Raw genomic sequence first — 12,617 nt, 5'->3', positions numbered from 1 at the left:
TGAACCTGTTAGTCTTTACCATGCCAGTTCGCTTGCGGCCCTCTTGTCTTCTCATACATTTTTAGACAGATGGGCAGAGCAGCTGACGCATTGCAGTCCAGAAGCAAACACAAGTAGTATGATATGACCTGTCTCCACCTACTTGAGAAGTGAGTTGTATTTTTTGAAACTCTATCAAAATATGTTACTAATAAGATTGCTGTGAAGTGTATCAGAATTGTTAACTTGAAACTTCTGCCTATAAACAAGAGGATTGTAGTTTTAGCAAGTGCTGATAAAGAACAAAATTGATTATTGGATAGAAATTGTGTAGGAGGCAACAATGTAAGCCCATCTTAGCAAATAGTTTATAGTAGATGCAATTTTGTAGTTTATACCGTGGACTTCGTATCAAGGACCCATCTGTAACTTAATCTAGAAGAGTCAGTATTCTATTCAAAGCACTACTAGGTTTTCACTGATACTGTAAACAAGATTGAAATTTTGCTTCATCCAGTAGCAGTTCCTTATTGAAATCTAAAGATATCAGCAAGTTTTCAGCCAGATTCTCTCCCTAGATGGACAAGAAATACAAGTAAAACCCAAAAGGTTTGTATTACTCTTAAATATAAAGTTTTGAGCTGAAAAGTTCAGATGTACGCTGTGATTATTCCCCAGTATACTAAACCCTTGAACAAACTTGAGCAATGAGTTTAAATTAAGTAAACCAGTGCTGAGGTTCGCAGTCAGTGGGTCTCTTGTTCATTGACTTTTTTTAGGAATGGCCCAAAATCAACATGTAAAAACTTTCTGAAGTTTATGTTCAGTTCTGCTGCTGCTTGCCTTGTTAGTGATTGCTTTGTCATCCATGTACTAGTGTACTATCATCATTCTTACTGTTTTGTGGAACAACTCCTGTCTGACGTATTTTATAGGGTTTTAAGACAGACTGATCTTAGAGTTGATTGTATAGTTTTTACGGGAGGTAAGAAGTAAAGTGAATAGAGTTTCCAGCTGACAGCTTGTGTGGTCTTCATAGCATCTGAAGTCACTGATTTCAGATGTAATGACAACCAGGCAAGCTTTTAGTGGGCATTTCAAAGGTAGAGAGGCATGCTGAGTTTTAAACTGTGGTTTGATTAGAAATACTACCATCTGAATGGAAAGCAGATGTAAGGGTTGTGCTCATGATACGGGATGGTGATAAAATACTTGGATCACCGCAGAAGCTTTCTGTTTGAATACTATGTCAAGATGAAGTAGATGATGTGTTTCACTTTTTCTAATTAGAGGCTTCAAGAGGTTGGAGTGTGTGCATGTGTGTGTGTTACCCTGGGCACTCATCCTTGTGTCACCCTTTTGTCTCCACTCCTGGTTTCCATCCTAATTTGGTAAAAATGAATGTTCAGAAAAGAAATTGTTCTCTAAAATCTTGTAAGAGATTGGGGTTTTCCCCCCTGTAATGTTGAAAATGTTTGCCATGAATGTTTGATATGAATTTACAAGGAAAATTAAGCTTGAAGCCAGCTGCAGTTCCACTGAAGGTTTTCAGTGTGCATAACTTGTTCAAACTGTGGACCAGGATTTTCTAAAGCAGTAGTCATGCTCTCCTACTTGTTTCTATTAGTAACTGATTCTCAGTATTGTAACAAGGATCAGACCTCTAATGATACAAGCATTAAAAGAGAAATAGAGGTATTAATGTACTATAGGCATATTAAATTGAGGGGTTCCTTATCTGTACTCTAGAGTTAAAAGTATTAAGATCTTCACTTTCCTTCCTCTGGATATAGCATAAGCTTTAGCATGTAGGTTTTGGTTTCGTTTATTGGCACTATCTTGGAAAATTTTTACATATTTGATCAGAAGGTGAAATCCTTCAGTGAATACTCTTCTCTCTGCAGCATGATATAAGGAAAAGCTTTTCCACTTCTAGGACAGTAAACTACAGGCTCAAGTTGTCTAAAGAGGTTATGCAGTCTCCATCCTGAGAGATTTTAAAGACCCAACTGAATAAAGCCCTGAGCAACCTGGTCTGATCTCACAGCTGACGCAGCTTTGATTAAGGGTCTGGATTAGAGATCTCCTGAGATCCAGCCTGAATTATTCTATGACTATTCTATTTCCTCTTAAAGGAAATAGATTATATTATATGGGTTATAAAAGCTCCATTTCTGCCTGGAAGTACCACTTTTCCACTGTAATTTTAGTTCTTTCTTTTTCTTTCCACTGCACATGCTGTCATGTATTCTCTTCCCCTTCCCCCCCAATGCTGTGTCTGTGTTTTTTCTCATTTCTTGTGTTCTCCTTAGACTGTGAAATAAACAGTATTCTGTTCCTCTATTTCAAAGATTGACATTAAGCAGTCAATTTAAGAGAAGCAGAAGAGAGCATATGAAATCAGCAAGCAATGGTTCCATTTTTTTCTTTCTGAGTCTAAAGCTAAAAATCTAATAAGATTTAAAATAATTAAGTGCATTTAATGTTGCAAAATTATTTTCAGGCTTAATTTCTTGTGCATTTTTTAAGCAGGCCAAAACCGCATTGTTTCAATTGTGGTTCTGAAGACCATCAAATGAAAGACTGTCCAAAGGTAAAGTCTACATCAGTATTCAAAAGACTGCTGCTACTCTCCAATAAATGTTTCAGTGTAACTGCACCAATTAAAAAAAAATAGATTCATCAGGGTCAGGATGTACAAATGGTTATTCATCTCTGTTGATTAGATTATACTTATTAGATTGACACATAAATTTTAACATACTAAATCAGAACATAAATTAACTTTGTACCATAATGTTTTGAATGTCTCCTTTAATTTATGGAGGGACATTTTTCAGTTTGAAAAGTCTTAAGCTGCTGTTTAGGGCTCCACTAGATCCAGTGCAAATAGTCGTGGGTTTTCGCTGTGTAGTTTTCATTACAACTGTAGTTGTATCACATGGCTGTGTCATAAACGATTAAGCATGCTGAGGGCAAGGAGTACCAGCTTTTGTTGGGTGAAGGAGTGCATAAATTGTAAATTGTCCAAATCTAAACTTCCTACTTGTATTATCTTTAAGCCACGAAATGCAGCTCGTATAAGTGAGAAGAGAAAGGAGTTTATGGAAGCTTGTGGTGAAGCGAGCAATCAGAATTTTCAGCAGCGTTACCATGCAGAAGAAGTAGAAGAGAGGTTTGGAAAATTTAAACCAGGAGTAATTAGGTATCTCTTTTCCTTCCATTAGCTGTTGCACTACATTTCTGGAATACCTTTTCTGCCTTTGGAGTGCCAGACATCACTTTCCAGAGTTCTATAAGTCCATGTGCTACTCTTAAATATGGGTGTATTATGCTCAAATTTGTTTGCTAAATACAACTTTCTCTAATAAATTGCACAGATATTTTTCAAATGAAAACTTCTTGCTAGCTTAATAGTCCTACCCTTTCCCATGGCACTTTCCCTAATGTAGGGAGACAAATTTTACTTTTTACTCAAATTGCAAATACATTATGTCCCTAATAAACTAAAACTGCATACAAGATTCTGAAAATGTTGAGCTTTGAGTGTCCCTTCCTTTTTCTCTACTCAGAATGTTTTAAAAAATCATAATATGGCTGTAGCAGTCTCCAAAGAAATCACTAGTATACTTAGTGTTGTATTAAGTTCCACCCTCCTTATCATGATAGCTACAGTTAAGGCCAGGATCAAGTTGAGTAAGTTGTTCTCAGCGTAGAGTTAATTCTCATAAAATGTTTAGGCATATGTACACTTGTAGCGAGAAATTAAAGCGTTAAATTGTATCTTTAACATCAGAGCTGGTTTTCATCTAAAATTGTTTTATCTGGGATTGTCAGGCAACATAATTTGAGGTAAAACTAAGTTACTTTAGCTTGATAGTTTAAAATTCAGCAAAATGTTAGTAACTTCCTTTTGTCAAAACTCAATTATGGATTTTACTGGAGGACTTTTTGTTTTCTGTTTGTTTTCTTAACTTAGTGGGGAACTTCAAGATGCGCTTGGTGTCACAGATAAGAGTCTTCCTCCATTTATATATCGCATGCGTCAGCTGGGTTATCCTCCAGGTTGGCTCAAGGAGGCTGAAATGGAGCACTCGGGACTTGCACTTTATGATGGAAAAGGTAAGGAATGTGCTGTGGGAATGCGGTTTTCAGTATGCAGGCTATTTACTGGCTTCACCCTCTTCAGGAGGCAATAAAGTACGTAGCTTGTAAACCTTCATCTTCCTTATGGAAGAATGAGAAAGTTGTAAATCAAGTTTTCTTCTCTAAAGTCATGTACTCCTCTTGCATTGTCACATCATAGCTAGATGAAACAACTTTTATAATGATTGGATTGCATAGATGAAGAGTCTTTGTCAGTGTGATTTCACTTTAATCAACCCTTGCTATTAGAACACGGAGGACTTGCAAATAGCCTATTCCTACATATAGGAATTCCCTCTTCCTTTTTTTAAGAAGCCTCTCTTTTTCTGTTTTATGAAAGAAACTGTAATACTTTCTAAAGTTCAGTAACTTACACAATAAAGAGTAAGAAGACCACCAGCAAGCAAAGAATACATTTCTTGAAATTCAACTTACCAAGTAATTTACCAGCTTTTTACTGATGACCAACATTTATGCTGCATCTCAGAGAACAGTCTTGATGCCAAATTCTGAGGCTAGTCATGGTGCACCGAAAGTAGCAGTATTATGAATACCCAGTGAGGTTTCTGGGGAAGCTTCATGAATGTATCTGATAGATTTGGTCACTGTTAGTGCCTTTGTGGATTACAAAGCCTTCTATCAATACTTACATTGGAAAACCTAAAATCCTGTTCTCAAATCTTGTGGATTTTCAGTAACCTTAATTAGGATCAATAATAATTATTTTTCATTATAGATGATGGTGGAACAGAAGACGAAGGATCTCATCAACCAAAACGCATCACTTACGATGTCTCTAAGTTGATAAACTATCCAGGCTTTAATATATCCACTCCAAGTGGGATCCCAGATGTAAGTGGCTGTCTTCTGCCTTCTAAACAACATGCTGAGTAACACTAATTGCTTTTATCTAATTTTAATGTTTTGTATTCTGCATCTGGCAATTTTCTTTCAACAGGCTCTTATTTTTAAGCCCTGGATTGGGGCTGGGGGCTGTTGAAGTAATTGGCATGACATCCATCTATCTGATACTTGTCACAGCTCTTGTGGGTAGTGTCTGACAGTGCTTGTATGGTGATTATTTCCATTATGAGACCAACAGGAGCCTGGAAGGATTAAATTTTTTTATTTTTTTAATACAAAACTTGACACACAAATGCCTGTTTCTTCCATACATCTAAATTTTCTGAATGTTCTTGGAATATGAAAATTACTGTGGATGTTACCATAAATACAATTTCAACTATAGAAAACTACATCAGACCACTGCGCAATCTCTGGGAAGCTTGTAACAGCTAAACAAAACGAGTTGTATCTGAAGACCCATGTAGTGGGTGCCGTCTTAAGCATAAAGCGCACAAGTAATCTCCTGTGGCTGCTGCTGCTGAACTTTTATTTTCAGAAGCATGTTAACCTGCTGTTAGTGAACTTCATCACTGGTGTTAATGCCTATGCATTAAAAAGAAGTACTTGTACATTTTCTTTTGCAGCTTTACATTTGCCCATTTAGTGGCTTCCAAATACGCTTTTTCATTCGGTATTCTTAACCAAAGTTCTGTCCTCAAGTTTTTTTCAGTTTTCACTAAAAATTAACTGTTTTTCAAAGTAAGTCTTTTTTGTCTGAACAGTTAGTTCAAGGGGAAGTTCATAGTTGTGTTACTAATGTTGAAGAGTAGTTGCTATGAAATGGTTAACAAGACATTTTGTAAAAGTGATGATTTTTTTTTTTATTATTCTTACTACCCAGTCATAGTGCATTGTATCAGTTGTTTGCATTCACAGGTGAGAGTACTTTGATTTGCCATAAGTTGTTACCCAAGATGTGTTTGCTCTGATAAATGAGGCTTTTGATGAGAACTTGAATTCATCTTGGGTTGTTAAATCTCTGTGTTTCTCTGTCACGTTATTAGGCAACCATATGCAATGTTAGTTCTCTCTTTCTTTTTTGCTGTAGGAGTGGCAGATATTTGGTTCCATCCCCATGCAGCCATCTCAGCAGAAGGATGTTTTTGCCAACTACCTTTCTAATTTTCATGCGGTGAATATATCTCATTGTTATTTAAAAAAAAAAAAATTGTCTTATAGTTAATGTAGGCAATGATCTCTTGTTTATCCCCTTGTGAAAAAAAGAAGATATAAACTTTCTCATTGACACTACTAGGTGTGAAATGCTGATGCTTGGCTTATCTGTTCTAACAAAAAGGAGCTTCATTTGTAGAACAAATTCCATTATTTTAATTAATATAAGCAGATCCCAATTGTGCAATATTTGATAAACAGTTGTGAAGAAAGGTTGCAATAAACTTTTACAGCCTGAAAATGGTCTTAGTTCCAGACCTCCCTAATAACTGAAAAGCTTACTTGCCATAGTCATGATTTAAAGTATTAGGATGATGATGATGATGACGACTTGAGAAAACACATGGTAGTCCTGTCCTGTATCATTCTTGGGTCTTCTCTAACGTGACTCTAGCCTAGTGTTATCTACTGCAGAATACTTCCAGTTAAGGATGGAAGATATATGCTGTGCTCTCATTCCCAAAGTATAATATTATATGGAATTAAATGGTAAATTCTAAGCCTGCCAGAAAGGGACGTGCAATACTTGCATTGTGATGGTTTCCTAAGATCTAGGTGTCCAGGTGTAAACTTGGTGGTAATCCTGTGTTGGGAATGAAGACTGTCTTTTCTTTTGCTGCTTAAACTTAAACAAGACTAGAGTTCTGTTCAGTTGCATTAAATATCTCAAACTTATTGAAGTCTGGTTTACACACTGGGTCACCAAACGATTGTATAGTTATGAAATCACTTTAAGTATGTTCTTACAGCTGGAAATGTTACCTTGTACAATTTAATACTAATTTCTTTTGTTTTCCTGGATAATTTCTCTTCAGCCAAGTCCCAAATCTAGCAATAAAAGGGCTGCATCTCAGTCAAGCGCTCATCATTCAAAACGACCAAGAGAAGACATTTTGGAGGTACCAGCAGCTGACATGGACCTAGATTCTGGTATAGTTATTCTGCAATTTTTTTTCCTAGTTTCAATTTTTATTTTCAAAATAACTTGCTCTGAATTGAAACGTCAGTGTTTGTAAAGAGAAACTAATGTGTTAGTATTCAATATGGTGGTAGTTAATGTAACTGCTAACATATGCTAGCAGTGTCCTATTACAGTTGCATTTGGGCCTCTCTACAGTAAGCATTCTCTGTTGCTGTGACTGTCACATCTTTCCGTACCAAGCAGGGGGTTTCAAGTGTGCTCAGAGCAATTGGAATGTTAGGTTACAAATTCTGATCTCTTTACATCAGGTGTGGCCTAAAGAAACTTCTGTTATGAAGACCTCCAAATCCTTAAATATTTGGATGAAATAACGTAGGATGTTACAAGCTCACAAATTCTTAAAAATGAGGAGGAGGACTTACAGTGTTGTTTAAATACTGGAATAGCTGGAGAAACTTCTGGCTTTCCTTTTGGATTTCCTATGAGGAAATCCTTCAGTGTGTCGCAGTGTGGAATAAGTTTGTTCTCAATACGTTCAAGAGTATTTTATCTTCCTTTTTTGTTTGTTTGAATGGCTAGTAGAGTTAAAATCCCCAAAAACATAGTTTCAGTGGATATTAAAACCTTCAAAAAGTTTATCTCAGCTGAAAACGAAGGATGAGGAGACATAGGTCTTCTAGTTAATCAGAGCTTTGGCACTTTGAATCTTTTCCTAGTCAGATTTCAGATTCTAATAGATGTCTTTCAATCTGCTTCTAGATCTGGAATTGTCACAAAGATCTCAAACTCATAACAGTTTTCAGTTCCAACCTCCACTGCCACCTGGACGTCCATCGATGTCAACTCCTCCTCCTTTACCACGAGGAACACCGCCGCTAAATCATACATCAGCTCAACCTTCGACACCCAGCCGCCCTCCTCTTCCTAGGACTACTCCACCATTGAATCCTTCCGGTGATGTTCCTCAGCCAAAAATAGTGGATGCGATCATGGATGAGGATACTCTGACTTTGGAAGAGCTAGAGGAACAGCAGCGATTAATCTGGGCAGCACTAGAGCAGGCAGAAAGCACAAACAGTGACTCTGATATTCCTGTTGATACACCTTTAACTGGAAATTCTGTTACATCATCACCATCTAGGAACGAAGTAGATCTCATTGCAGAAGTAAGATCATCTGATAAGGTGATTACAGTGGAAACTAGGTTTTCTGACATCAGTGAACAGATACCAGAAAATGAACATTCTATAACTAGTCCTAATCCAGGAGATAGTTTACTTACCTTAAAGGAAAATCCTGATAATACAGATTCTGAAGGCTTGCTGGATAGCACCATGCCTGCTCCCAGCCATGAGGTTAACGATGGAGAAAATACAGGTGGTAATAAAGTGGTCAGAAGCATTGAATCATCTGCAAAAAACTCCAGTCTTGTTCCTGATATGAGCAAGTTTGCTGCAGGCATAACACCATTTGAATTTGAAAATATGGCAGAATCAACAGGTGTTTATCTACGAATAAGAAGCGTGTTAAAAAATTCCCCAAGAAACCAGCAAAAGAAAAAGACTTCATCTTAACTGGTCGTCTTTTGTTTCATTATGTCCAAATCCCTGCTTCCTTCTCTCTCCTCCTCCAATTTTACAAACTGACAACCTTCCTCATCCTTTTGTGGGAAGGAGAAAATCTTGACAAATACAGCTCTGCCCCGTTCTTCCTTGGAACTCAAGTCAGCGCAGGGCTTCTGTATTGACCAGGACCACCAATGCAGCCAGAAAATACAGAATAATTTTCCCAAACTGCATCCTTCCAGTAAGGAATAACAGGACTACTGATTTGTTAAGAGCAATTTACTTGCCAATACATGAAACTCTAAAAAGAGGAGTTTGTGGTTTGCTGTTCATTACTTTGGCTAAGATTTATATTGTTCTTGAGTTTCAGGTGGATTGGTGATTTTTTTAATATCTGTCCTTTGTACAATAATCTATACTTTATACATTTTGCTAATTATCCTGTAGATAAGTTTAATATATTCTGAATGTTTTTTAAAAGGTCTAACATTAAGATTTCCCACATTAAAATCCTGGCAATCGGATGAACATAATCAGGGATTACCAACATTATCTTCACCATTTCAAATATTTTTATAAATTATTTATGTGGGTCAGTTTTAATTACCACTGTATCTTTTGTAACATCATCCTTCATGTAAACTTGCTGTACATACATGTTCATTGTTGTGTACAGAGGTTTAATAAATGAGCTTTTATATAAAGAATTTTTTTTTTAATTTGAGACCTAAACCATCAAACTGCTGATGTTTGAAAATTAGCTGCTGAATATAATTAGAAAAACAGGCTGATTAAAATGAGGATGAATAAAGGTAAATATTTTAGGAAGGGTCACAGCTAATAGATTCAGGTTTTCAAAATCAGGAAGCTGTTAAAATTATTTTAGCTACTTAAATAGAAGCTTGCCATACCATTCAGTTCTCATATCTGAAGAATTGCCTACTTCTGAAAGCTTAACAGTGTTATAATTCTGCTAATTAATTGTTCTAACACTTTTTCTCTGCTTTGAATTGTCTTCAGAGGGACCTGTAGGTGAAATGACTGTACATTATTTGCGTTGCCAACAGAGGGAGTACTAGATTGACCTAACAGTATTCGTTGGCGCTGGTAAAACATTTGTCCTTACATAAATGCAGGAAAAAAGGTCTTCCTAGCCTAGTAAGATGCATAGCAAAATAAAGTATTTTCAAGTATCTAAGAAAAGACTTGTGAAGTGGGGATGCTCAAAGGTGTTTTTGATAAGATAACTTCAGAGACAACTTACTCTTTAAAATTCTCAGCCTTGCAGATGGTAGGTGTTTCCCAGAGGTCCTTATAATGTATGATACTAGTACACCCTGCATTTGAACGCTTAAGAGAACCTTGGGCTTTTTGTAGTTAAAGCTTTTATATTTATTTCCTTTTTTTTCTCTAAACTTTACAGGAGGGGAAACCCCAAGTGTCTTTATATATGTACTGCTTGTCTTCCGAGAGGCTGAAAAAAATTTTTTGCAGCATATACAAGTTCAATTTATCTGGTTGCACTTGGAAAGCAGTGGTCAAGGTAAATGTTCACTGTATGTGCTAAAATGAAAGGCACTTTAAAAAAAAAAATCCATCTTTTATAGGAGAAGTAGTATTACTTTCTGTAACGGGAATGGATAATGAAATAGTAAGTTGCTTCCAGTTTCTACACACTTTACAAAGAAATTTCTATTGGGAAGCATACAGAGATCTTGTACTTTCTCCATGTTTCTTCCTCCCATGGAGTTAAGAGCTAGTAATGACAGCTTACACAAGCCATGACGTGCTGTGTGCTGCCTCATTCACATGTGGATAACAATGTGATGCAGGGCATGAGGTAATGATTTCAAGTGTACACACCCCTTGGGTGTGTTGAGGTGCTCATATTTTAAACATGCAGTTCTCCTTCCACACCTTAGAAGATCGTTTTTTAATAGCTCTTATGAAATGCTGCTTTAGCAGGACATGTAGCTTAAACTTTATAGGAGTACTTGTGTTCCTACAGAAACCACAAGCTGAAAGTATCTTTATATGCTTAGTACCCTTTAGCACTGTGTTCACAATAAATTCATAATAAATCACCCTTCCACCTAATTGATCAGAATAGATAAATCCTCAATGTTTGTACTAATTCCCAGAGTTCTCACTAAAGTAGCTGTTAAACTTTATTGCTTCCAAGATTTATACTGAAGGTGTTAGAGTAAGGGTACAGTCATTTCAGCAACACAGCTTTTAACATAATGGTAAATTCTAGTTTAAATATATTAAATCCTTAGTTTTATAACGCTTTGAATTTTAAATTGTTCAGCATTTTTATCACTTTGGCCACTCTTCTACTTGCTTCACACAAACTACGTGGACATGCAGATTTTTTTTTTTTTTTTCATTTTTGGAAGATGATGTCTTTTGTTATCTATTATTGGGGTGGGCTTGGGCCAGGAATGGACTGTGTTTGGGTCCACATTCTATATCCAGTGGAATTTTTGTCCAAAGTGACTGGACTGACTAGTTGTTCAAGTCAGCATATGTTTTTTTCCTTCACCTGTAGTCTGCTACAATTGGAAGCATGTCCCCCATGCTGTCACACTTGCATACATGCTTGAATTAAAATTCCTACAATTGGGATTGTTCCCATTTAACTATCTTGGTTTTTAACATAATGAAAGACTCTAGGCTTTTGTAAATACTGAGTTGTCTGTCTGGTCAGAATTTTTTTTTATATTGCTTTTGTGCTTTTGCAAAACCATTGGCAGATGTTTTAGACTTCCTCAGTTTTATTGGTATTATCCCTGTCTGTCTTGAATATGTTTGTGGGGTAAGTCAAGTGTCATTTGATAACCAGTGCTCGTTCTTTTCTAACGATATCAATATAATTAATAAATAGGTGGTATGAATGTTTTCCTGTATAGTCAAAATCTGTATGACAAGTGGGATGTTGATGGGCAAAGGCAGGCACTGCAGTAGACTGCTGGCAATGGACTAAGAAAACACGGAGCTGGGAGCTGCTTGGAGGGAGTCAGTGGAAAGCCCTGGGTTACGAGGCCTTGCCTGGCATTTGGGCTGTCTGGATATGGTATTTAGACGCTATTCCTGAATCCTGTTATAGATTAGAGCATGAACTATTAGACTTAGACCACCTATACCATATATTGAGAACTCTTATTCCTTGTTTTCTTATTCTATCCGTCTTAAACATCTGTAGGTGTTTAGTTTCAGGCCTGAGGGTGCCAAAATCCAAACGCTTTTTCACTAATGATCTGTATAACCCATATATTAAAATAAAAAAACTTAGCCCCTGTTAACCTAAAATTTTCTTTACTTAATTGGTAAAGCAAAACATTGCTGGAAATAGAATACTTATATTTGTTATTCTTTTGCCTTTCAAATTGTAAAGAAAACTTTGTAGAAGTTCCTGTAACGCTTCTTTTTTTCCTAAAATAAGATGTTTGTAATGTGTATGTTTAGATCTCCAGAAAGTGGACAGCCTGTGGCAGGAACTGTAATTTTTGCTTTTAACTTTCCGTAATTGATTTGAAATAAGAGTAATCATACAAAATCCTGGGCACTCAGAGGTATTTTTTGAACTGTTCTTTTAAATCTTATCTTTTAAATTGTCCTTTCTATGGAGGTCGTGGTCAGCATGGATAATGCTCTCAGAAGACCAAGCAGAACCAATGAGTAAAACTCTTCCTTGTATTTACCTCTGCTGTAAGACATACAGTTAATTAGGGATGGAGAGTTATCCTGCTTTTTCTCTCACGGTTAGGAACTCGTAATTCATCTTCATCTCTTAGCTATTTCTCTAGCTTCACTTTTCCTATCAAGTGCTATATATTGTTGCTGCACTGAAGATGCATGTAATTATTGAATATCTTGAATCTGGCAGGTGTAACTACACAAATTGGTTTTGTATATTGAAACCG

The 12,617-nt window shown here is 36.4% G+C and overlaps 1 protein-coding gene across 1 annotated transcript in view; it reads left to right on the top strand.

Moving 5' to 3' along the window:
• Positions 1-9,398, top strand: part of ZCCHC8 (zinc finger, CCHC domain containing 8) — a 13,205-nt gene extending 3,807 nt beyond the window's left edge. The window contains exons 6-13 of the mRNA XM_010282204.1: positions 523-588; positions 2,512-2,572; positions 3,042-3,184; positions 3,959-4,101; positions 4,862-4,977; positions 6,080-6,163; positions 7,020-7,134; positions 7,886-9,398. Of these exons, the coding sequence (XP_010280506.1) occupies positions 523-588; positions 2,512-2,572; positions 3,042-3,184; positions 3,959-4,101; positions 4,862-4,977; positions 6,080-6,163; positions 7,020-7,134; positions 7,886-8,700 (1,543 nt within the window). The 3' untranslated portion in view covers positions 8,701-9,398. The remainder of the gene's footprint in view (positions 1-522; positions 589-2,511; positions 2,573-3,041; positions 3,185-3,958; positions 4,102-4,861; positions 4,978-6,079; positions 6,164-7,019; positions 7,135-7,885) is intronic.
• The last annotated feature ends 3,219 nt before the right edge of the window (positions 9,399-12,617 follow it).

The sequence above is a fragment of the Phaethon lepturus genome, unplaced genomic scaffold (genome assembly GCF_000687285.1).
Source record: "Phaethon lepturus isolate BGI_N335 unplaced genomic scaffold, ASM68728v1 scaffold57382, whole genome shotgun sequence".
Taxonomy (NCBI): Eukaryota; Metazoa; Chordata; class Aves; order Phaethontiformes; family Phaethontidae; genus Phaethon; species Phaethon lepturus.
The sequence above is the reverse complement of the archived record's forward strand: the minus strand, read 5'-3'. Positions and strand labels throughout refer to the sequence as shown.